Raw genomic sequence first — 25,566 nt, 5'->3', positions numbered from 1 at the left:
CTAAATATGTCTTTTTAGACCCAATAAGCCAGCAGTTTCTTTGCTATTTACAGTAACACTTCTAGCCCCCATAAGTCACATCCAACCATGTAAGGTTGCGTTGTATCTTGTGAATGGGCTTATTCTGTGTAAAATTATATATTTAGCCGCTTGTACGCTTGCCCCCAACCACTGAAATATGAATCTCTTAAACAATAGAAAGAAGTAAATTAAATAATTTGAACACTCATCTTTTATATTCTTTAATTATAATCTAAAATATGAACCCTTGTTGTAAAAAACGAAAGTTGTCCTTTAATCCCTGAGAGATCTGGCTCAGCCACATCAGCATTTTGGCAGATTGAAAGTGTTTAGAAGCGTCACAGTGGGTGCGTTTATATGCACAGATGTATTCCACTTATATTCTGAATGACTGCTCATTCAGAATAGAAATGCTCATATAAACGTTTAGGAATGGCCATTCCGGTCTGACCCGAATGAATTTTCATTCTGGTCTGAAGAGGTGGTTTATGCCGTTTCAATCGGGATACATTTGTCATATAAACGCTCCATTCGGAATGAACTGCTGTGTGAACTGCCCCCCCCCCTTCTCCGACCTGAAGTAGGCTTACTTTGCGCATGCCCAAAGTTCTATTCCGAATGAATCCTTTGGTCATGTAAACGACAGTGGAATGAGGGATACTTGTATTCAGGTCCCATGTAAACGTTTGGGAATGAAGCTCTATTCAAAATAAGTTCATTCTGAATGGCATTCTGAATGTGCATATAAACGCACCCAGTGTGACGTGTTGTGAGCCTGTAGATCTGCTATTTTTGGTGAATAGTGGGGATGCTGTGGGGTTCCAGTGATTAAACTGAAGTATAATGTTATTTATTTCAATATGTCCTATTGGAAATGTCCTTGTGACACATACTGTATAAGGGGGAAATGTTTACATATTTACATACCGTTAACACAACATAAATAGTAAGAAGTAATTCAGGGGTGCCTTGGTGTACGATTTTTTTTTTCATTTACAGGGGTGAACTGAGCCAAAAAAGGTTTGAGAACCACTGGAGGATTGCAGGGGTGCATCCCCCTATTCCGACATGCTGCCATTCCGACATCCCTCCCATTCCGACACTAACCCTATACCTAATCCTAACCTCTATGGAAGGGCCGCCACTCAGACAAGAGAAGTCCCTGATGACGATCTCCATGTCAGGTCTCACAGGAAGTCCTTTGTGGACACAGTGATGGAGTGTTCTGTTCCAGAGAGCAGCTCTCACCGCGCCTCGGTGTCGTGGACTCAGGTGATGAACTGCCCAGCATGGTGTTGGAAGACACTGAGCGATGCACCTGGGTGACAATAAGATGACTGTATCGGCCACACTTTTCTTTTATACAAAAATAATAATACAACAATATGATCTAAAGTTAAATAACATTACATTTCTGTTCATTCAGGCATGCATATACGAAAAGATGTATTTCTATTTCCAAGTGTGAATATGGCCATATATTTTCAGGCAGGTTGATGATCCGAGACCGTCCGTGGGTTGGCGGTTCAAATCCTGGCTCTTCCTGTCCACATGTCGACGAGACCTTGAGCAAGACTCTCTGAACCCTATAGTTGCATGGTTTCCTCCGCCATCGGTGTATGAATGTGTGTTTGAATGGGTGAATGTAATGCACAGTGACACAATCTATGTAAAGCGCCTTGGATAAAGGCGCTATACAAATTCACCTTTTACCATTTAACTGGGAGTTTAAAATGGGATGTAAATTCCTGGTTGTTGAATATAAATGCCTTCCTTTTCCAAAATATTTACATTCTTGTATAAAGTCTCCATTATGTCTACAGTGAGCTCTATCCAACTCTTTCTTAAAAGAAAAGGGAAAAAAATTAACAAACCTTGAAATTGTAAAATAAACGAACAAAAAATTTACGTGGCATCACAGGGAGCTCTCTAACAGTGCATCATTACTATTGATGACATCAGGGAACTCCATATATGGGCAATACAGGGATTATGTTATTGTGACATCACAGTGAAGCCAGAGTGTGATGACACATTTTTACTGTCTATGTACACGTCTACACGGAGACAAGCTGTGACATTTCTCATGGTAAACTGCGTTCATTTCCTGCATTTGACGCAAATTGCATTCATACCAAGTGAACCGCATTCTTGTGCGCTTGTAAACGAAGCAAGACCACCGTCTAATTTGATTATAATTTGTTTGATCCGCAGCAGAATAGCAGTGAGCCAAGTTCACACCAGCCCAAACGAAGCGCACTTTCCGTCACGCTCCAGAATTCGTTTTAATCGTAAAACATCCCGGTGTGAATGTCAGCCAACTCAACAAAGGGAGTATGCACAGAGGTTTTGGTAGATGCAAAAATATTATTCTTTAATAATCTAATAGTGGTAAAGGAGGGGAAAAAGAAAATGCTAACAAAAAATTGTGTTAAGTTAAACAGATAAAAAGAGTAAAGACACCTATTTGTTGGATGGGTCATATCACACAGGGCTCACAACACACAGATCAGAGAGACCTATGCAACAAATGTGATATAATATATAGTTGCTGTAGTAGGGTACAAAAAATACTTTAAAGGGGCCCCACCATGCTTTTCAAAATATATATTTTATATAAATATTGGTCCATAATACAGTTTTATACAGGTTTTAGCCTAAACAACCACTCAGATATTTAAATTTCATGTTCTGTCTGTCTCCAATTCCAAACCATTTCAGATGCAATACCAAAATGCCCTTGGTTGGCAACGGGGCACAGTCTTTGGGCTAAAATTGGAACGATACAGAAAACATTAGCATCCTACCACGATGAGAACCATGTCAACCATGTGAACCAAGTCAATCCAATAAAAGCCAATTTTTGTACCACTTTACCTCATGGTTCCAACTCATATAGTGTCAATAGAATATAGCCTCTCAAAAGGTACCGCCCCCTTCTCGAGGGGGCCCAATAGGAAATGAGCCCCTTTGTGACATAAAGAAGGGCTTGTGACATAAACAAGGGCTTGATTTCAAAAGAGTACCGTTTTGTTTTTTTGTTTTTCATGGTGGGGCCCCTTTAAAAACATTTTAGGACAGTGGCATAAGAACTAACAAAACAAACATAAAAGCTGAAATATACAAGGTTTCTGCCTGACAGCAACAATAAATAATCTAAAGTTAAATAACATTACTAATCGCTAGAAATGGCATATTCCATTTTACACATTTACAATTGACAGTGTGTTGTCTCGGTAAACAAAATACAGTTGGTGACTTACAGATACAACTAATCATTACAGATGGCATATTAGAGAGCCACCTGCTGGTCCAACCATGCAATAGCAAGTACATATTCTCCCATAAGATACTGTATATACAGTATTAGGCTGCCAGTGAACCCAAATTTGATTAAGATCTTGTGGCAGGAACCCCCATAAGAGAAGATCTGTACAACTGACTTTACTGTAGGTCGGCAGGCTCCCATGGTCATGATATTAACCCATTTAGGCCCTTATTTTATGCTTGTCACGCTGCAAGCTTGTAGACCTGCTATTTTTAAAACATGTTTCTATGTCAGTGGTGCTCAAACAGTTTCATGTCAAGGACCCCCAAAATGATATGCATTTGGCCACGGACCCCCATCTCAAAACATTTCGTTCCAGGGACTCCCAGAAGCAAAATTTGAGTCAGACATTTTTGCTTTTATATATTCAAAGATTTGCACACATTTCAAGATCTTTAAAAAAATGGCAGATCTACAAGCTTGTGCCGCGCTGTGAGCTCGTATCTCTGCTATCTTTCAATAGTTAAAGCATTAACTAAGTCTAGGCTGTTCTCCAGGCCTACAGACACTTTTATGGAAGAAGTAAAACAAAAAATGTTTCTCAACAACAACATGCTTGGTTGAGGTTTTTGAATTATAATCGAACAGAGCTATAGTTACAACACGGGCCCGCACATTAAACCTGGGACTATTCAACCACCATCGTCCTTCAGTAGTTATGAACCGCATGAGTCTTAAAATGTCTCTTTAGCAACTTAGAAGATACTTCTTCATCTTCCCCTCAGTTCACAGGTACGCCATCAGCGGAGGCCGATTTATCGACTTCACGTCCGTCCTTTCTCAGCCGGAGGGACGCACAGCTGAAACAACTGCGACCGGCGGGCATTTCCCCCACGATCTCCCACATGTCCCTGTCTTCACAGTACCGCTCGATGGTATGGAGGTACCTGTGTGAAGAGAGAGCAATTTTAGCCTCACCAAGCCGGACAATATCACAGCGTGGATTTTAGTCTGGCTCTTCTCAGTGCTATACATTTTTTCCCAAAGGGTGGTCACACAAAATATTCAAACTCTATAGGTTAGAAGAACTACAACCAGTCAGAGAAGCACAAAGGTGATACACCCACCCTATATTTGCATTCATTTGCTCTGGTTAGTGTCAGTGTTTTCTTCTTCTTCCAAGGGGCAGTTACAAAAAGATTCAAACCTACGATCAATCAGAGTAGCGCAAAGGTGATACGCCCGCCCTACATTTCCATACTGGGCCCCTGGTTGGTTGGTTCCTCACGCCTTGTGAGCCATGAACTATTTGAATAACTGAGAGGGGCCAGATCTAATCTGCCAAGGCCAATTTTTCTTTGCAATGGCAGATTCGTCCTCCCTATGCAGGTTAGTATTTCACCAGGTTAGCATTCACCAGCGTCGGCAGGTTAGCATTTCACCAGGTTAGCATTCACCAGCGTTAGTTTTACTGAGGTTAGGTTTAGGGTTAAGGTTAGGTTTAGGTGGTTAAGTGGGGAACATAGAACCTGGGGAACATAGGTACGGTCCCACGCGAGGCTAGAGAGAAATGTCTGGTGTGAACCAGGCTTGGGCATTGGGACCAATCTATATTCTTCGCAATGGGGGATTTTAGAGGTTATGGTCATGGTCTTCCTCTTTGAGAATTCAATCAACAAATAGCCCCAAAAGTTCATAAGACAGATTTGAGAACTAGACAAAACATGTTAATCCATTTAGGCCTAGGATTATTGACTGCTTTAACCATTGAAAAATAGCAGATATACAAGCTCACAGCGTGGCACAGAGTGCCGCGCTGTGAGCTTGTAGATCTGCTATTTTTGAAAAATCATGATTTGTTTTGCAAGTCTTTGAATCTACTTAAAAGCGAACATTTGTAACTCAAATATTTACTTCTGGGTGGTCCCTGGAACAACATATTTTGAGATGGGGGTCCATGGCCAAATACCTGTAATTTTGGGGGTCCTTGACATGAAAAGGTTTGAGAACAGCATGATTTAGGGGAAGGATTTAGAAGTCGGGTCAAAAATAGCAGATCTACAAGCTCGCAGCGCGGCACTCGGTGCCGCGCTGTGAGCTTGTAGATCTGCTATTTTTCTAAAGTTAAAGCATAAAATAATGGTTAAAGTGGTTAAAATCTAACGCGACTCGGGCGCGTTCCAGGTATTTGAGAGTTAATATATGTGCATTGCACCCTATCGGCCTGGCGTGGCTCGTCTAGCTCTGACAGAGTTGTCTGGTTTCTTGTCATGAAGCAGCAGCCTCTCACCTGCCTTTGCCCTCCAGCCCTCCCAGCACGAAGATCTTTCCGTCCACCACGGCGACGCCGGGATGGCATCGTCGCTTCTTCATGGGGGAACAAATGGTCCACTGGTTGGTCCTGGGGCTGTAACACTCCACCTGGTTCATGAAGATGGCTGAATCCTTACCACCTAGAGATGATAACAATAAAAATAGTGAATCCTTACCACCTAGAGATGATAACAATACAAATAGTGAATCCTTACCACCTAGAGATAATAACAATAAAGGAATTAACAGTGGCTGTAGATGAGATCTATTATGCGGCTAAACCACAGCGAAGTTGAAGTGTCTGTTAATGAATTAAGACCTGAGGCCGATGCTACAAATGTCTTGTCTAAATCACAAATGTCTTGTCTAACTCCGAACAGTTTTCAAAAAAAAAAAAGAAAGAAAAAAACCTATGTTGATATACAGTATCAGTGGTGCTCAATCTTTTTCATGCCAAGGAGCCCCGAAGTGGTATGTATTTGACTGCAAAATGTTGTTCCAGGGACCCCCAGAAGCAAAGATTTTAGTTTAAAAAGTTCTCTTCAAAAACATATCATCGTTGTCGGGTGGAAACCTCGTATCTCCAAATTTCAAATGTGTAAGTTCTTTTGCAAAGTAAAACCCTGCTTCATCATACAAGGTCGTCGCACAAAAGTAGTGAAAACAGCAGATTACAAGCATTGCGAGGTGTTGTGTTCTTGTAGATCGGCTGTTTTCACTAGTTTAAATCATTTTTAAAATGATAAATGCAAAACGAACGGTTTTGAACATACAAGGTTTTCACCCGACAACGACGATATACCAGCTCTACAAGCTCATAGCTATGAGCTTGTACGGTATATCTTCTATTTTTGAATAGCCAAAGTAAAAGGAAATAAAAACTAAAATGATGCTTTCCCGGCGTCAGTGGGATAAGGGACTGAGAACAGGTATGATACCTATGACGTAGATCTTTCCTCCGAGAGAACACGAAGCTGAACCAGAGCGGGGGACGTGCATGGGAGCGACCTGCGTCCAGACGCACGTGTGTGGGTTGTAGTTGTACATGTGGGTCGGCTGTGTGATGGAACCGTCCTCTGCCCAAGGAAGACACATCGGTGAAATATTATTCACTGTCAACTGGAAAAGGTCGAATAATAACAATAACATAATAATAATTAGTATTATTGTTATTCAGTCCCCACTCCTTTGAGGATATTTGTAGCCACTGGCTGAATTGCTACAAAGGCTTTGGATATTTTCAGTTAACCATTAAGCTTTACATGCATTAACCCATTCAGAACAGGTACACATTATTGTGTATCATTATTGCCAGACCCATGAAATGGGTAGGCCTACATAAGCAAATGTCGGTCTGTCCCTTTTCTATATAAAGGGTATATATGATGATGACATGATGATGACATGCCTACAAAAGGCATGATGTCATAAATGATGATGACAGACAGGGGGTCTGGCACAACCAGGTTGACCTGGTCTAGTTTTATGCTTTAACTATTGAAAAATAGCATATATACAAGCTTGTAGATCTGCTATTTTTGAAAAGTCTTGAAAATTTGAATTTTGACCCGATTCTTTAGTGTCTTTTGAATCCTTCTAAGATTTTTTTGAAAAACATGTTTCTATGTCAGCAATCTGGCCAGCCATCGTCAAAGAAAAGGTCCTTTTCACTTAACTGGAGCTCAGTTAGTCTGTTCTTGAGAGACTACTATGTCAGTGGTTCTCAAACCTTTTCATGTGAAGGACCCCCAAAATGATATTTATTTGGCCACGGACCCCCATTCAACATATTTACTTCCAGGGACCACCCAGAAGCAAAATTTTAGTTACAAACGTTCGCTTTGAAAACACATATATTCAAAGATTTGCACACATTTTCACGACTTTTTCAAAAATAGCAGATCTACAAGCTTGCAGCGCGGCACTCGGTGCCGCACTGTGAGCTTGTATATCTGCTATTTTTCAATATTTAAAGCATAAATTATTGCGTAATAATGTGTTCAGGCCTAAATGGGTTAAATAAAACACAACCTCATGAAACCCAGCAGGTTGAACCTACAGGCCCAGTACATTTGTTAAATGTATTTATGGTATGTAAAGGAGTAGTTCACCCCCAAAATGTAGTTCACCCTCAAAATGACTTTTTTTCTATTGATTACTCACGCCATGGAGACTTGAGTTCAATAATATGTTGGGTTTTTTGTCACATTCCTAAGACAAATTTGATTACAATAAATGTACCCCCATTGATTCCAGATGGGGACCCAGATGCATTTGGGTCCCCATCCGGAAGCAATGGGGGTACATTTACTATAAACTTAATGTAGGTCTTTGTCTTAGGAATGCGACAAATACAAAAACATATTATTGAAATGAAATCCTCATGGCATGAATAATCAATAGAAAAAAGGTCATTTTGAGGTGTTGTATAGTTTTTGTTCATGCTATGTCACCTCCCTCCCCTCGTGTGGCAAAGTCATAGCCATACTTGCTCTCTGCCAAAGACTCTCCTATTTGCTTCCCTGCACATATTATACACAATACACATCGACACACACTAACACATTCATCAGCACACAATCAACACATACATCTTTTGAAGTGACCGCAATGGAATTAATACACCGCCAGCTTTCTTCCATGTTTACAGTTTTTTGTAATGCTGGGGCCTGGGGGGCATACCATCTATGTCAGTGTTCCCCAATAGGCGTCCCGCGGGCCATTTGCGGCCCGCAGGGGGCTACTGTCTGGCCCACACCAACCCCAGTAATAATGGTGGTATAAGAGCAGCAACAACACTAGTATATTGTCGTTGTCGGCTGGAAATCTCGTATCTCCAAATGTGTACGTTCTTTCGCAAATCATACAAGGCTGTCACACAAAAGTAGTGAAAACAGCAGATCTACAAGCATGTGCTTGTAGATCGGCTGTTTTCACTAGTTTAAATCATTTTTAAAATGATAAATACAAAACAAACGGTTTTGGACATACAAGGTTTTCACCCGACAACGACGATATCTGAGCTGTCGCTGGAGTAGCAGGAACGCCGCCGTCGCCCCCTGCAATGTTGTGGCCCTCGGCTTGGTACCCTAGACATAATTCGGCCCTTGGGGAAAACTAATTGGGGAACCCTGATCTAAGTGTTTATTTGTACATTTCGTCATTTCATTGTCAATGACAGATGTCAGAGACAGAGTTCCTCACCTATAACGTAGATCAGTCCATCCAGGGCGACCACGGCGTGAATGCAGAACTCCTCCGGCATGCCCACAGACTCCATGAGCCGCCAGGTGTTGGCGTCGGGGTCGTACTGTTCCACCGAGTTCACACACGTCTCCTCATTCCAACCACCCACTGCATACACTCTGCCGTCCAGCATCACCAGACCTATGAAGGATGGTACAATTGAGGAAAACATTATAAATAATAACTCCGGGAAATTGCGAGTGTGGTTGTCTATTTATAATCTGGATAGCCAAAATGTCATGTGAAGCTTGACCAATCCTCAAACTTGCAACACTCCTCCAAGAATGTTTATCTAGAAAGAAAGAAAGAAAGAAAGAAAGAAAGAAAGAAGCACTAGTACTATATTGTGTTGACCTGTTGGGCAACCATGGCAAAAATAATGATCATTAGAAATCATTACCGTGGCCATAATCAGCCTTGGTATGTGATTAACTAAATCAGTTGTGTTTCTGTCATTGAACATTATGAATAAAAAATAACATTTGTGTTTGGCTTTTAGGCTTCGTAAACTAAAGTTGCACAGGAAAGATACATTAAGAATATATATGTGGTTGTTTGTTTTAATGGACCTTGAACTCTGTAAATAAAAGTTGATTGATTGATATACATATTGTATATAGTGGAAATAGCTGATCTACAAGCTTTTGAACTTGTATCGCTGCTATTTCCACTATTTTCTTTTTCAACATGATAACGACTGCTGATTATGACGATTATGCAAAGAATAACTGTGATTATCTCAAATGATAATAATAACTAGAAATACTGTTCCTACTAAACAGTGTGGGCTCGCATGTAACACCATGTATGGGCATAAAGATCTACCCTTTGGCTGCACCTCATTGGCTAAGCCTTTGCACTGTCGAAGAGAACTTGACTGATAGATAAATAATGAAGATAACATACGAGTGCTCGCTTTCAGCGAGCCCACAACAATAAAAGCCTTGGGTAACCCAAGGCAAAAAAAACCCTAGAGATTATTTCAAAACCAAGTTCAACTGCATTCCCTAGTTTGACAGTCGTACCAAAATCATAGCGTGCCGCATTCATGGGAGCCATCTTCAACCACGAGTCATGGTAAGGGTCATAGCGCCACATGTCTTTGCTGGTTGAACCGTCTGAGAATTCTCCTCCAGTCAAATACAGAGTAGAGCCTACGATGGGAGTAGAAGAGAATTAAAAAAGGTTATCACGCGCATGTAGTTAACGAAATAAATGCGTTCAGAGCTCAAGACACATAGCCGTTAAAGTTAGTACGAATAAACAACTTGAAAGGTCTTCACTGATACCCAATATGATATCACCACATACCTTTCATAAAACACTGTTATTTGGATGGTTCACTTATCAAGCCAAGACATTCACTTAAATAGGTGTCATAAGCTGCCAGGTGGGCTATAACAGTGTTTCTCAGAGTGGATTCCAGGGACTTTGTGGGTTCCTTTATGGGGTTCTAAATGGACCCATTCAAGTCTGTAACTCTGACAGCATACAAATGGAACCAAATGGACCCGTTAGGGTCCATTTGGTTCCATGTGTATGCTGTCAGAGTTAAGGGGAGACCTTGCCTTTTCTAAGTTTGAGAAACACTGGGCTATAATATACCAATGTCATCTTCAGCTGCAGTAGGCAACTACCTCAGAGATATACTGTACATTCAATGAAATGTTATTACAGTTCCCAATGACAACACGTTGTCTCAAGACACACAGAGATCTGATGCTGTCCAGAACCAGGCCCTAGAGTGGGTGCTGGGAAGCCATTTGCCTAAACCATCGGACCATCGGTCATCAATATGTCCGTACAGGGACAAATGTGTCCGTGGCAAAACATGGCCTGGTGGTCTGTGACACATTTTTTACACACCGTTGTAACATTCTTCTTTTGATCAGAAGAAGACCCAGTTACTGAAGGTCAAGTCTCCAGGTTTTCAAGTATCACTCTGATTTACGATGAGATACGTGTATGGCACATTAGGAGTCCACACACACGTTTCATTTTCTACTCTTCAGAATCCTTTTTGTACATTTGCAAGTTACAGACCTGTAATGGCCATATTTAGGGCTAGCTGTCTCCTCATTTTGTAAGTCCATGGCAAAAAAAGAAAAAGAGTGTTTCCAACACAAGCCAGCATGGCGATGACCCCTTGGCCGAAAGCATGTTGGAAGGAAAGCAGATTAAGAACATGAACAACTAGTGTATTGAGGGGCACTCTGAGGAGCACGTCTCCACCAGGCTGGGTTGCCTAGCCAGGGCAGAGTAAGTCGCGGCTTCGCAGCCATCAGGAGATTTAGATCCATCACAGTTCAATGTTTGAACTAACAATAAATGTTAGCAGGCTGTATAAGGGATTATTATAATGTCGCTGTGTCGATGCAGAATCACCCATGCATCTTAGAATTGATTAAAATCCAATGTCCTAGAGGGAGAGGAGGAAAGAGGAGGAAGAGATGGACATGTGATTATGTAATAAATGTCAAAATTATTACATAATCGTCTAATCGCAATTATTTGACATAATCGCGATTATTTTTCATAATCGTCATAATCGTTTCCATGTTGAAAAATGTTCATATATTTTTTTTGAAAGTAAAAAAATTTGGAAATAGCAGATCTACAAGCTTACAACGCGTCGCATCGGCTATTTCCACTATCAATGTTCATTTTGAAGTATAAAGTTGTCAGATATGACAGTCATTTCTTTGTATATTTAGGTTATGTGTGTCATATCTACCATGTGCAACTTCAAAGCCTAAAAGCCAAAAAGAAATGTAATTGTCAGCGACAAAAACACAATTAAATCGTTAATCGCAATTATTTGAGTGACACTTAATCGTCATGTAAAATGTCAGAATTGTGACAGCCCTGCATGTGAGAGGGGGGAGGGGGGAGAGGGATAATTCACCATTCACTCTCAGCTGCGTGGTGAGGACAGCTGATGGATGTGAACTTCCCTCCAAACCACATACCGTTTCAGATGACAGACGCCACGTGGAACGTGGCTCCACAGGGGAACTAAGAACCTGAATTACAGAACATAAACGCAACATCAAGATGAAAAATCCCCTACAGCCAGACATGTCAACAGCACTGGACAGACATGACATTAGCACTATGAGTGTTCAATCTGTTAATCCTTTAAAACGAGAAGGGGACAGCGACTGATTACTGTTACACAGAGAGGCATTTCGGATCCACTTTCCGGATACTGTATTCCCAAAAAGGTCTCTATGAATTAATCTTGGTGTTGTGGTTTATTGTGTCATATTATGTGACACTTAATGAGATATAGTCAAAGTTTATTTTATGTGTCATTTAATAATGACGTGATGTTGGGGCGGAAAATGTATTATTGGTCAACCGAATGTCAACTGTGTGTATTCGGTGCTGCATATAGGGCTGCAGTGTCATTTCAGAGGAAACTGACTCCAATTACTCCCAAATTGTCTACCACCCCTTTAAGAAGTGCATAGTTCATAGAATAGTATAGTATAGTGCATAGAAGTGGTCATAGTTCCAATGACGTGATAAATGAACCATCACAATAATACCCTTCAAGAATTTCAACCGCCTTTCCATTTCAAAAGGCAAATGGTAAATGATGCATTTCTGCTGCGCCCTTATTCAAAGTGCTTTATGGTGTGTGTTACATTCAACCTGGTCTCCTCCTCCCTATGGAGGTTCTATTTCATCCCTCCTGACCACCAGAGGCGGTGCTTAAAGCACTGAATATCTCCCTTCGCGCATGCGCATTCGAGTATGAATACCAACAAAGTCACTTGTGACCCCTGGATGACCCCACAGAGGGTATATCATCCGGGGTTATCCAATGGATCATTTCCTTTTTTCTTCTCGCGCGCCGAGTTTCGTTTGCAAGCTCTGCATTGAGCTACAATATGCATCAGTATACGATGCATTATTATGCAACCTACCTTATTATTGAAGTCGCTAGTAGTTCCGTGGCCGTTTTGGTCGGGGTAGCGAGAGTTCGCCCTCCAGGAACTGCGACTTTATCTCCTCTACAAGCGGAGTTTATTTCACGTGGACGCGAAAGCGTCCGATCTTGACGTTGGTCTTAACTCTCCGGACAAGAGGTAGGTTACTGTTGTTAGCGGTAAGTTCCGCTCTACGATGAGGTTAAAGTTACATTGTGTTTGTTTGTATAAGAGAATAAACTGTTGCGAAAGGCTGCCGGCGCTGCATCCCTCCAATACGAGATTCTCGTTTGCTGTGAACGGACCGTTAGCGCTCCGTTTCTACCATTATCAAGGATGCAGACTATTATTACTTTCCTTGTTGCTAAAACACGCTGCTTTTAGCGAGTTTCTTTATCGTTTGTTTCGATAGCCGTCCCTGCTCACAGCATGGCGGCCTACTTACTATGATTTTTTGGTAGACATTGTCTAATAGCTTTTGGCAGCGTTCAGGCTTGCTTCAAGCTTTCGTAAACGGCTATTTTGTATAGTTTGTCTTGTTATTAGCCAGCTGGTACAGGGCGGGCAGCGTATAGCGCGACCTGCCTCAGCAAAATGGTCTCTATTCATGATTGATTGACCGTAGCTACCGATAGTTTGTACTATGTAGCGCAATCGCTTTGATAAATGGTGTCTATCTGTCTTTTTTATTGGCCTATGTTGGACAGGCAGTGTACGCACTGTTTCCCTCCATCAAGTGTCCTTTACTAAGTGGAGCTACAAGTAGCTCAAACTCTTAACTATATTGTATACAGCTTGTTTTGGTTTATTAGCCACTGCTGAGTGCTGATACGGGCGCCCTTCGTCCAGCATGTTCCCATTACTGGTGGTGTTACCAGTAGTTCGTTCATAGCTTAATTTCCAAAACTTTATATTAAACTTTGGCTGGTGTAGATTGCATAACGCTCTCTCATCCCAGCATGGATCTGTAACTCAGACTACTACGACTAGCGTGTTTGGAAGTAGTGTTGTTAGTTTGCTACTTGATTAGCTTTTACTGGTAATGCAAGCATAACAAGAATTGACAATTGTCAATATTAAGCTGTGTTCACTTGCCGTTTTCTTATAATAATAAACCAACTTACGTTGGGTAGCTTTCAATGGAAGCATTTCATGCTGCTGCATAAATGGCAGCATCCAAACCTTTATTGAGTGATAAGCTGGTTGTTTGTAAGTTGCATAGTAAACAACTTTACATTTGGATAGATTTCAAAGTGCTACAATAAACATTGGCATAAGAAGCATCTCACACTGCTACATAGATGGCAGCATCCAAACCTTTATTGAGGGTGATGATAAGCTGGTTGTAAGTTGCATAGTAAACAACTTTACATTTGGATAGATTTCAAAGTGCTACAAGAGACATTGGCATAAGAAGCATCTCACACTGCTACATAGATGGCAGCATCCAAACCTTTATTGAAGGTTGTAAGCTGGTTGTTTATTAGTTAGCCTTTGTTGGTGGTACAGGTAGCGTACACGCTCCTCCTCTCACACCGAACAGGCTCCAACTAACAGCACGGCGGTGTTCCAGTTAACAGTCCTGATTATCTGAAGAGCCGACTAAATGCTGTAATTAAAAATTTTGCTGGTGCAGGTGGCGTGAGCGCCCCCTCCTCCCAGCTTACGGCATCTGCTGCAGCTAGCCTACTTGGTATGTAGCTACTGGTACTCCATAGCCTAACTTTATATTTTTATATTTTTTATATAACTTTTTTGGTTGACATACAATTTTCGGCAACGACGGCCTCTGCTGGTGCAGGCAGCTTGAGCGCTCCCTTCCCCCAGTAGGTTGTCTTCAGACCAAACCAACGGCCTCTGCTGGTGCAGGCAGCGTGAGCGCTCCCTCCCCCCAGCTTATAGCCTCTACTGCAGCTAATCTACTGTGTAGCTAGCTACCAGTAGTCTATTGTTACATTTAAGTAATATATATTTATAATCTTTGTTGAGACATTTTCTTGGCAACAATAGCCTCTGCTGGTGCAGGCAGCGTAAGCGCTCCTTCCCCCCAGCAAGTGGTCCACAGACCAACTAACAGCCTCTGCTGATGCAGGCAGCCTACGCGCTCCCTCTCCACTCAGCATACAGGTTTCACAGTCCAGTTAAGAGCAGCTTTCACGCTCTGGTTTTTTAATGCACTTAACTTGTAAATCTCAAGCAGTGCAACAATAAGCATTTAAAGCATTGAAAGAAAGATGTATGGTAGCAGATTGACGGCTATTGCAAGCCGGTTATTTATGAGTGGGCAACTGCTGGTGGTACAAGTAGCGTACGCGCTCCTCCCCCACCATACAGGTTCTAGCTAACAGTGACGTTCACGCTCTGGTAAGCTGAAGAGTTGTCTATCCTGCTCAAATTATGGCCTTTGCTGGTATAGGCAGCGTTACATGCTCCCTCCCTCCAGCATATGGTCAATATTGTCTAGCAACCAGTGGCGTCCGCGCTCTGGGCTAGTTGGGACTGGTGTTTGTTGGCCGGTGCAGAGAAACCGGTGCCACCACAATGGAGAGCTCCCACTTTTGCACCTCGTGTGAGGTTCCTCCCCAGCCGGATGCTGGCCATGACCTCTGCCCTGTGTACCAGGAAGAAAAGGTCTGACTTCAACCATGTTGGATTGGCTATTTGCTGAGTTGGCTTACATGAGGGCCATTGCCCGCCAACCTGTTTACCTTTGGAGGATGTTTAAGTGCCTACTCCTCCAATGCCACAGCTGACTCCAGAGGATGATGTGATCTTCCTTGCAGCTTGAGCTACACACTTCCATGAATATAAGGAAGATGCATAGGCCTTAGAGCCAAGCTCCCACTCCTCAGCTCAGAGCCATTGGCTGGGACATAGTACAGCTCCATGCGCATTATCATTCGCATAGCCCTGGAATGCCAGCACCTAACCAGGCCAAGCACCCTCGCCAGGCACAGGCCGCCCTCCACTGCCTTTTATGTTCCTCATGCCTGTACCCCTGTCAGCCATGAATGATTCAATTGCTCGCCTGGGTTGCAGGCCAGCTATCAAGCCTGTCATCACATTCCACGTTGTGTTCCCCGAGGGGGCTGTGTGGCAGGGGGTTTGAATGCTAGGTGTTTGGGCAACTCCCTATAATACCTTATGCTTGCCCTCTCAACGTCTTTGCAAAGGGCAATGGGAATGCTGACCCCATCACCCTCAGTGACGTGTCACCAGAGGCATTGGGTTTATTTCCATGAACTCGGATTGATGATACCCATCCTAGTTCAAACTCATCCCAGAGTGTGGCTTTCACAGTTAAACCTGACGGAGGCACCTAGGAGAACTCTGTAGTCTCCCAGTGGAGCTGGAAGTAGAGTTTGGTTCAGCAGTGATGGAAGCACTGAAGCGAACCATGCAGGCTAGGTAGACCAGGCTGCAGCTGAGGCTACTGGGCCAGCTGTCGGATATTTTTTCCCATCTGCAGCTCAGATACTGGGCTGCTTACACTTTAGACGTGTTGGTGGTTGCCACCTCAAACGCCGGATATAAGCATCAGTTCCGACACCGGCCCCCCACATCTGGCTGGGGCAAAGAAGGCAGTCAGTGACCCAGCAAAGATCCTAACATTGGAGCTATCCGTCCTCCTGACGAAGGGTGCCATCGAGGCTGTAGACCCTCTGTCAGACAAGGAGGTTCTAATCTAGCCTGGTTTGGCCAGACTATATACTAATGCAGCTAACTAACTGCAGTATAGTATAGCGTACCCACCTTGTTTTAACATGGGTGGATTGTTTAGCTGTGCTAGGCTAGTTCTAACCGACATACTTTCTTGAGTCTGGGGGGTCCCAAGAGGTATATTAAGGTCATGTCATCTTATATGTTGACCTCAGCAGATGATCTGCAAACTGATACCCACAGTTTCCGCTGCCTCTCAACACTGGCAGTTTTCTGTGCTATGCCTATCAAGGCCATCACTGGAAGCTCAGGATGCTTCCTTTCGGGTTCTCCCTCTCCCAGAGGGTGTTCACAAGGTGTCTGGCAGCGGCGCTTGTGCCGCTGCAGTCTCAGGGTATGAGGGTCCCGTCGTACCTGGGCAACTGGCTGATCTGTGTACCATCCCAGAATCAGGTGTCCAAGTTGCAGCACGTCACCCGTCCTGCATGGCCCATCTAGGGCTCAGTAAATAAGGGAAGGAGTTGCCTAGAGCATCTCTGACCATAACATTGATTTGTAACATCAATAATACCTGTGGCCTTAAATGCCACTACTATAACAGCCAGCACCAGGTGGTGTATTTGGCTCTACAGTGCCTTCTGCCGTGCCTGAGAGGCAAGCACATTCTCATGCGGTCACGTAACACCTTGACCGCGTATCCGGTAAATCGGGGCGGAACCAGGTCTGCACGGCTGCTGTAGGCATCCATGGACCTCATGACTTGGGCAGCCCCCTGCCCGATTAGCCTAAGGGCAATTTATCTACCGGGTGAGTAGAATCACCTCAAAAGCCCCAAGTAGGTTGCCGCCCGAAGGGCGCCTTCCTTTGAAATGTGCACATGCCCAGAGGCACTGCACATGCATTCTACTGCGGGGCAGCTGTGCTGATCCAGTCATGCATACCATCCTGAATGCTAGAGGGCCAAGGCCATCCACTAGGTTACAGTAAGATAACAGTTGGAAGTTGTTTCCAACTGGTATATGGGTCAGAGTGAAGACCCAGTGCGTTGCTCTGTGTCTGCTTTTCTGGAATCTCACCAGTCCCTCCTAGACTGGGGCCACTCTCCGTCTACTCTAAAATTTTACGTAGCTGCAAGACCATGTCGACATGGTAGAATCAACAATGGCACAGCCATAGTGGGGAACAACAGTCAAGTGTTCCTTTTCCCGGAGGGGGCTCTGAGGTTGCATCCTTCAATAGCCTTGAGAACTTCCATCATGGGATCTTCCCATGGTACGGGACACCCTTTGCAGGCCTCCCTTTCAAGCCCTTGACACAGGCAGTCTAGGTTGGGGTCAGGTGAGAAGGCATTCATCCTGCCCATTACCTCAACAGACGTGTCAGTGAGCTACACACCCTGCCTGTCAGTGACTCTTAGACGGCTGAGGTGTCGCTATGTGGCCGAACACAGCGTTCCTCCTTAATGGTGCTGTCTCAGCCGCACCTCAACCAGCCTGTAAGGCTTGCCCAGCTTAACCTCCACCACGAGAGTGGGTGGACAAGCTGGAACTGTTGTGCCCAGTGTGGGCCCATAGAGCTTATGTTAGCCCTGCCACATGCTTTCGGCGGCCAGAACAGCTCTTCCGTGGCTATGATGGCCCAGATATTGCGCTCCCCATACAGCGCCTGCCCCATTTTTAATTGTGGGTGCCATCAGCCACAAGGCGAGTAATCGTCCCCTGCCATCTGGTATAGGGTGCCACTCTAATGATAGTGCCCCCACATCATGGGCTACCTGAGAGTAGTACCCCTGGAAGATATTTGTGCCACTGCCTCATGGCAGTCATTGGCACGTTCTCCAGGTTCTATTGGGTGATTGTTGCCACTCCATATCCATTGGAGGTGGTTCTCTTCCCAGAATCCTTCGATTCTGCTCTTTGAGGTTTGTAATCAGGATTCCTCGTGACTTTGTTGGTATAGTCATTCAGTGCTTTAAGCACCGCCTCTGGCGGTCAGGAGGGATGAAATAGAACGAAAGTTACGTATGTAACTACGGTTCTATGAATCCCGAATGACCGCCAGAGCACTGGGTCACTCAGAATCCTCGTGGTCTCGCGAGAAGATTCTGTAGGAAATGATCCATTGGATAACCCCGGATGATATACCCTCTGTGGGGTCATCCAGGGGTCACAAGTGACTTTGTTGGTATTCATACTCGAATGCGCATGCGCGAAGGGAGATATTCAGTGCTTTAAGCACCGCCTCTGGCGGTCATTCGGGATTCATAGAACCGTAGTTACATACGTAACTTTCGTTTTACACACACACACACACACACACACACACACACACACACACACACACACACACACACACACACACACACACACACACACACACACACACCAGGAACTGCTACCTCCACAATCCAACTAAGATGAATGGATGGATGACACAGTTCAGTGTCTTGCTCAAAGACACTTCAACACAAAGCCAGTAAGAGCCTGGGATTGAACCAGGAACCTTTCGGTTCCTAGACGGCCGCTTCACCTACTGAGCCACTACCGCCTCACTAAACACAGTAGTAGTAGTAGTAGTCACGATTCACTGCAATTCTGGATGGCTTCTAGGCTTAACATAATCGTTATAAATATTTTCGTGAAAGTCTATGAGGAAAATTAACAGGATATTTTTTTAGTGGGACCAGTAAACCACGCCCACTGCGATGCTCTATAGCAGTGGTTTCTCAACCTTTTCCGGCTGCGACCCTGATATTTGAACTGGGACTTGGTTTCTCTACCCTAGGTCAGTGGTTCGCAACCTGTGCAAATTATTTTGGGGGGTCCCCAGATGATTAACTTAATGTGTAACATTGTTTTCTCACTCAACAGTAAACAAACCAACATAGATTTTAAGTGTATTGAGGGTATCAGCTAAAGTGAATTTAAGGACTCTAAAATGACAAATTAAACATTGGTCAAATTGTTAAATATTATAGAGGCAGAAATTGTGAAAATAGCAGATCTACATGCTCACAACGCCTCGCAACGCTGTGGAGAACTGTGTTCCCTCTTAGTGCTCGTCAGGGTGGGGGGTCGCCAGATAAAATATGATTATTTTGGGGTTCGCAGCCTGAATAGGTTGAGAACCACTACCCTAGGTGACGGTGATGGTACCCACTAACCTGACACAACCAGACCATGCCTGTGTATAGCCATGGGCAGCGACGCCAACGTCTCAAATTGACCGGACATGGGATCAAAGCTCTCCGCGCTGCGAAGGATGCCCTTGTCATCCCGTCCCGCCACCATCACTATCACTTCACAAAGCAGGAGAAAGGGGGGGAAGGAGTGGCAGAGAACCACATTGGATTTAATAGTTCAAAGATAAACCAACTATATTCATTAGGTAAAAATATGTATAAAGCTAAAAGTTCAAAGCTTAAAATCTAAATCTAAACTTGATCTGTAAAATCAAACTGAACTAAACTTTTGGAAATCCCCAAATGTCACACGTTGAAAAAAATATTGAACTAGAAGAATTATTTATTTTATTGCCAGTTAAGTTGTATGCGTATTTGAGAATGTTGTCAGCAGCTCAGCACCAGAAACCCCAGCTAGAAAATGTATTTCTTATTTTCCAGCATCAGTTGCAACATGCATGAACTGTGTGAGGCACTCAGGTACCTGTGGCCATGCGTGGTTGAGCTCTATGACTGTAGGGCAGCAGATCCTGGTTCTTGGCCTCAGAGAGGAGCCTCTGACAGCCCTGGGATTGTTTCACCACATCCAGAGACTCAATCACATCATGGAGGAAGGAGGGGCTGATGAAAGGCAGACGGACATGTTCTAGTACCTTCAAAAACAAATAGAACACTAGTTATTTACTAGTCCAACTGGATACGGGCTGAACAACATTAATCATTACCTTAAAATCTCCATCCATTTGAGTTTGCTTTGAATTCTCCAACCATGGTCTCTGCAGAAAACCAGTTGAAAGAGAGAGAGAGAGAGAGAGAGAGAGAGAGAGAGAGAGAGAGAGAGATTGCTGACCTTTTCAAAGCTCTGCCAGCGAGTAGGACACTTGTTGAACCACACCAAGGCAGCCTCAAACACCGTCTCCTCCTTGGATACACGGAGATCGTCCTTGGACAAGATCTCTGTCAGTTTGTCCACAGAGAGAGAGACAAACTCTTCCTGGGGGCAGAAAGAAAATACAGTCGAACTAGTTGACACATTTATGACCATGTTCCCATCCCAGCTCAAGACCTATTTCTTTACTCTTGCTTTTAGCTGATTTTTTAAATCCCTGTGCTGCTATTGAAGTCTGCACTGTTCTGAAAATTAGTCCTTACTGATGTTTTAAATGTTTTATGTTTTTATTTTTGAAGCACTTGTGCTTCATTTTCTGCTCTGTAAAGCGCTTTGAGCTGCATTTCATGTCATGAAAGCTGCTATACAAATAACGTTTTATTATTTTATTATTACTTCCTGAACTAACCTTTTCTCCTTGCAATGCGCTGGTAAAATGTTAAATGGCGGATATATAGCGCCTTTATGCAAAAAGCACCAATGTGCAGTATATATTCAACTGCAACTCTAGATATTAAAATACCATCTAAGAGTTGCTTGTTGCTGTGACTGTGAGCCACTGAATGAATTACTGAAAGTCTCAACTTGATTTGTTGACAGAAGCTGCAGGGTTGTAGTTTTATATCAACATTCATGACACACATATTCTCTACTCTAGAGGTTGCTTATTTCAGCATAACACTATCAGAATGGTTTGAGTTGTTTTTGCACGTTTGTTTAAACCATGTTTCTCTAAAGAGATCCATGGCACATTACAGCAGACATTTCAACGGTGTGGAATTATATATTTTTTTCCGATAAAGAAAGACTGCCTCTGACCTGCTGGTAGACAACGTTGAAGTGTCCCAGAATGTAATCCATGCTCTGTTTCTGCAACCTTTTACAGGAGTGGGCCTCAGCAAAGCAGTGAATTCCTACGCAGTTCTTCTCGTCCATGTGACGCTCCATGTAATGACAGCAGGCCTCCTGAACAGCCACGACATTCATCAAGTTTGCTGTTGCTAGCAGGGCCTAGAACAAATAAACATAATACATATGTTTTTAAGCACCAGAGATGTAGCGATTTTTTCCTTCCCGATAGTGATTCCGATACAGAGTACCGATTCTATACCAGTGTGTAAAAATATAGGACAGTGCCAGGGGTTCTTAAAGTTGGGTCCAGGGACCCTTGACAGGGTTCCAAATGGAGCTTTGCATGTCTGTCTAACTCTGACCTTACAGGTTCATTTGGTTCTATTTATTGTTGTACACTCTCACAGTTATGGGGGTCCTTGAAATGTAAGGTGTTGACTTGAGAACCAATGATCAAGGAATGTATAAAAGAAAATCCATTAATACTTGTTCACATGCAGCTACGTACACGTTAGTCATTAGTTACTATAAATGACGTGGCATCTGAATGGAATAGACTGCTATACACACCGGAACTGAGACCAGCATTTTGGGCAGTATGTGCAACTTTTCAGATACTGGTATCACTATCAGAACAACTCCATCAAGCACAGATGCATGTCCAAAATGGAGAGAATTAATAGGTTTTATGATGATAGTACATCACCTGCACGTTTGCTGTGGAGATGAGCACCTTTGAAGTGTATGCATAGTTCACCATCATGCCAATCATCTGAGGTTCTACTCCATTGATGGCTACTCTTATCTGTTGGGATTCCATCCACTCTGTTGTAAACATTGCCTGTGCAGGTTGAAAAGGTTGGTTTTGAGTGTTCATTGTTCAGGCATTTACATTGTGTCATAACAGCTTGGATTATATTCACTTGATAGAGACCACAGAAGTCTGACGTCATTTACACATCCTACTGCGTTTTCTTTTTTCTTCCACATTCGGCATACCCATAGACGTGTTTAATATCAAACCATATAATTGAGAACGGTGTTCCAAAAATAAACAAATAAGCACGGCAGTTTGACTCATATGGAGCATCAACTGACGGCAAGAAAACACCAACGTTACCACCGCAAAATGTACCACATTTTCGACCAAAACCGACAAATATGACTGACTGACTATCGTAAATAATACCCAGGGGATGAATGAGTGACGCCAGGACTTTGGTAATCTAAAAACGCCTTCTAAAATCTTGCCTAATGTTTCTGAAAACCTTCAAATTCTTATTCAAAAATGTTTTAATAAATGTTGTTGCTATATGTATGGCAAACACTAATGAGACACAGAGGTGGCTCCCGACTTCATATAACAACGTATAGGTGGCACCAGGTCTAAATGGGTTAAAGCCAAAGAGGAATGACATTTCCTTAAGAACGCTGGGACAAATTAATGTTGACAAGCAACATTGAGGATGTGTGTTTACCTCAAAGTAAGGGCTAAAGGAGGCTAGTACGTTACGATGACAGGAGAACTCCTGTCCCCCACAGCACAGAATCACATCACAAAACTCATTTTTGAGCCGTAGGTTGTTGAGGCCCTCTAAGATCTTGTTGGGATGTGTGTTCTCCACAAACACAAAGCTGTCACTGTCCAGTGAGGACAGCGCTACACTGGTGTCATCCTCCTGAACATCCATAGGGCAGGAGGGGAACGTGGCATCCACTGGAATCATTCCAGCCATGTCTGTCTCCCTTTGCTAGAGCAGCCTAGGAGGAGAAGGAATAAATGATCAGATTATAACTATTGTTTACAATAGGCTTCAAACAAGCACCCATTTTAAATCTTATCTTGATTTCATATAACAGACCGTGTGCATGACCATAGTTCACTTTTCCAGAAGGTGGCATTCATGTTTCTTGGTCCAAAGTCAGTTTCTCAGAGCTTCTTTTGATTTTCTCAGCTGCAGATTTGAACGGGAAACACATTGTGAAGGCGCAAATGAAGCTATGAGAAACTGACCCGGAATCCCCTGTGGTGCAACCGGGGTCAATGCGAACACAATTGGCCCGTGTTCAGGGGCAGGGGCAGTGGGAGGAGTAGGACGAAGGCTCTATGTCCTCCTGGTGGGGGCTCCTCACTGGCAGGTGAGTCAGTAGGATACAACAGCAGTGACAGAACAGAAATGTGTGTGGGGAGGAATTAGTTGGAATTACTACAAACTACATTTGGGAGAAAAGGTGGGTTCAAATATTTGGCTACTATATACATATATATATACACACACACACACACACACACATATATATATATGTCACCGGATATAAGAGAACCAGCACATTCGAGACGCGGAGCACTCGTGATGCGGCACGGGGCGGAGCAAGCGGTCGCCACAACAACGTATTCCAGGCGGTGCGCCGCTCTATTGTCCACGACACTGCGAGCGGCTACCGAAGCCCCCCTGTATCCACGAAGCCCAAACGAGTTACGAGGCCCCCCTGGGTCCACGAAGCCCCAAGCGGCGCGAAGGCCAGCGGACCTTGGTCCTGCTCTTCGCCCCCGAGCGCCGCAGGCGCGAGTGGCCGCGAAGAGCGGGCCAGGGCCGCGCGGCCGGCGGAGCGCCGCGCGAGTTACGAAGCCGTGGTGAATGCAATCGTTATATTTATGCCCAGGCCGTAAGGCCTGGGCAAGCGCACGTTAAACGCCCTGTCCAAGTGACTACAATGGAGCTAATGGCTAGGCTAGGCTAGGCTAGGCTAGGCTAGGCTAGGCTAGGCTAGTAAATAAAGAGTAAACACTTCCGGTCTGCGGCGAGTTCAAAGCGTGACGTAACTCTCTTATCCAGTGGCTGACGTCGCCATCTGGTGGTGATTAGTGTGTGGTGAACGTCAAAACGAGTGCTCCTGGACAACTTTTCCTGGTTTCTTGAACATACTGTAACATATACATACACAGACCTACGCTCATTATAAGACAGCACCATTTCTGTCTACATTGAAATGGTGTCTAAATTCCTGATGAAGATCCTTGTGTGACGAAACATTGAATATTAAGCAATAATCAGTGAACCTTATTTTCTATTTTATGTATTGCTGCTTGTCCTGGACAGGGGCATTTCACAGACGTGCAGGCACTATCCTTTCAATGCAGAAAATGTATGGTCAAACTATCTAAATCCATCTCAGTGTCAGTGACAGTTTTAATGGATCGTTCTATTAATGGATCTATTGTTATCCTGGTTTTAGTGTGTTGAGATGGCTGGGCAAAGGAGAGTGTGACGTTTATTTAATCATCCACGATGATCCTCCTCAATAAGATCCTTGTCCTTCTAATCTGCACCAATCTTTACCAAGCTGTATTTCAATCCAGCTGGCACTCCAGGACACTCTCTATAATTATGTGGTATAAAATAGTTATTTTCTTTTGCTTATTGCTTCGTTATTCTTCTGTATTTTCAAAAATCAAGGACTGCTTTCGTACCTTTACAAAGTATTTTTCCTATTTAAGAGATATAATAAGATCGCATTTATTGTCGTGTTTGAACATCAAACTTGGAATAACAACTCATCCATGAGCTTCCTTGGCTTGAGCACAAACTATAGCTACACAGAGACAAAGTGAAGCTGTTCTACAGAATAAAACAATGCTTTTTACGGTCTCATTATCTCTCATATAACCGTATAGTCTAGTCTCTATGACTAGTTTGTGAAAACAACAAAAGGGAGTGAAAGTGAAAGGAGTTCAAAGCGTTGACAACAATCCTCCTCCCTCTATTTTGCTTCTAAAGTAAACTGTATTGTTTTGCTCACCTTGTAGAAACAATGGAGATTATTGTAGGGTAACGAGCTTCTTTAATTCTCACATTAAGGCACGAAAAGATTTGATATTTTATTCTTGGGTGTTTTAAAATAACCTTTCAGCACCGCTCATATAATAAAGCAGACCAAATCATGCCAAATCCAATGTCAACAAAAAAAACCTTCTACTTCCCGTCACTAGAGGTGCATTACCGCCACCTACTGTTTAGGAGTATCAGTCACGACAGTCAGAAGACGATTCTGACCAATGAATAAATTACTTTGACCAATTTCTTTCAAATAATGCAACAGACTAAATAAGCTTAACTCGATGTTAAATAAAAATGTGTCTTATCTTTTCCACTTCAAACTGCACGTGTCTCTTTATTGTTTGTAGTTCTCAGAGTAAATG

At 43.3% G+C, this 25,566-nt stretch overlaps 1 protein-coding gene across 2 annotated transcripts; it reads right to left on the bottom strand.

Annotated features, from left to right (window-relative positions):
* Nucleotides 1-3,706: 3,706 nt before the first annotated feature.
* On the bottom strand, nucleotides 3,707-25,299 carry LOC308298992 (kelch-like protein 23). 2 transcript variants are annotated; one of them, XM_080742710.1, is made up of 12 exons: nucleotides 25,167-25,299; nucleotides 22,844-23,126; nucleotides 22,072-22,206; nucleotides 21,333-21,524; nucleotides 20,475-20,618; nucleotides 20,109-20,277; nucleotides 19,607-19,741; nucleotides 9,874-10,002; nucleotides 8,807-8,989; nucleotides 6,541-6,678; nucleotides 5,580-5,742; nucleotides 3,707-4,236 (listed from the first exon to the last, which is right to left on the bottom strand). In XM_080742710.1, exons 2-12 carry the CDS (start codon nucleotides 23,099-23,101, stop codon nucleotides 4,071-4,073), a joined length of 1,812 nt encoding a protein of 603 aa, XP_080598836.1. In that variant the 5' UTR covers nucleotides 23,102-23,126; nucleotides 25,167-25,299; the 3' UTR covers nucleotides 3,707-4,070. The 2 variants fall into 2 exon arrangements, with proteins under 2 accessions (XP_080598836.1, XP_080598837.1); XM_080742711.1 differs by lacking the exon at nucleotides 6,541-6,678.
* Nucleotides 25,300-25,566: the final 267 nt, after the last annotated feature.

The sequence above is a fragment of the Nannobrachium achirus genome (genome assembly GCF_963921795.1).
Source record: "Nannobrachium achirus genome assembly, chromosome: 15".
NCBI classification, from domain to species: Eukaryota; Metazoa; Chordata; class Actinopteri; order Myctophiformes; family Myctophidae; genus Nannobrachium; species Nannobrachium achirus.
The sequence above is the reverse complement of the archived record's forward strand: the minus strand, read 5'-3'. Positions and strand labels throughout refer to the sequence as shown.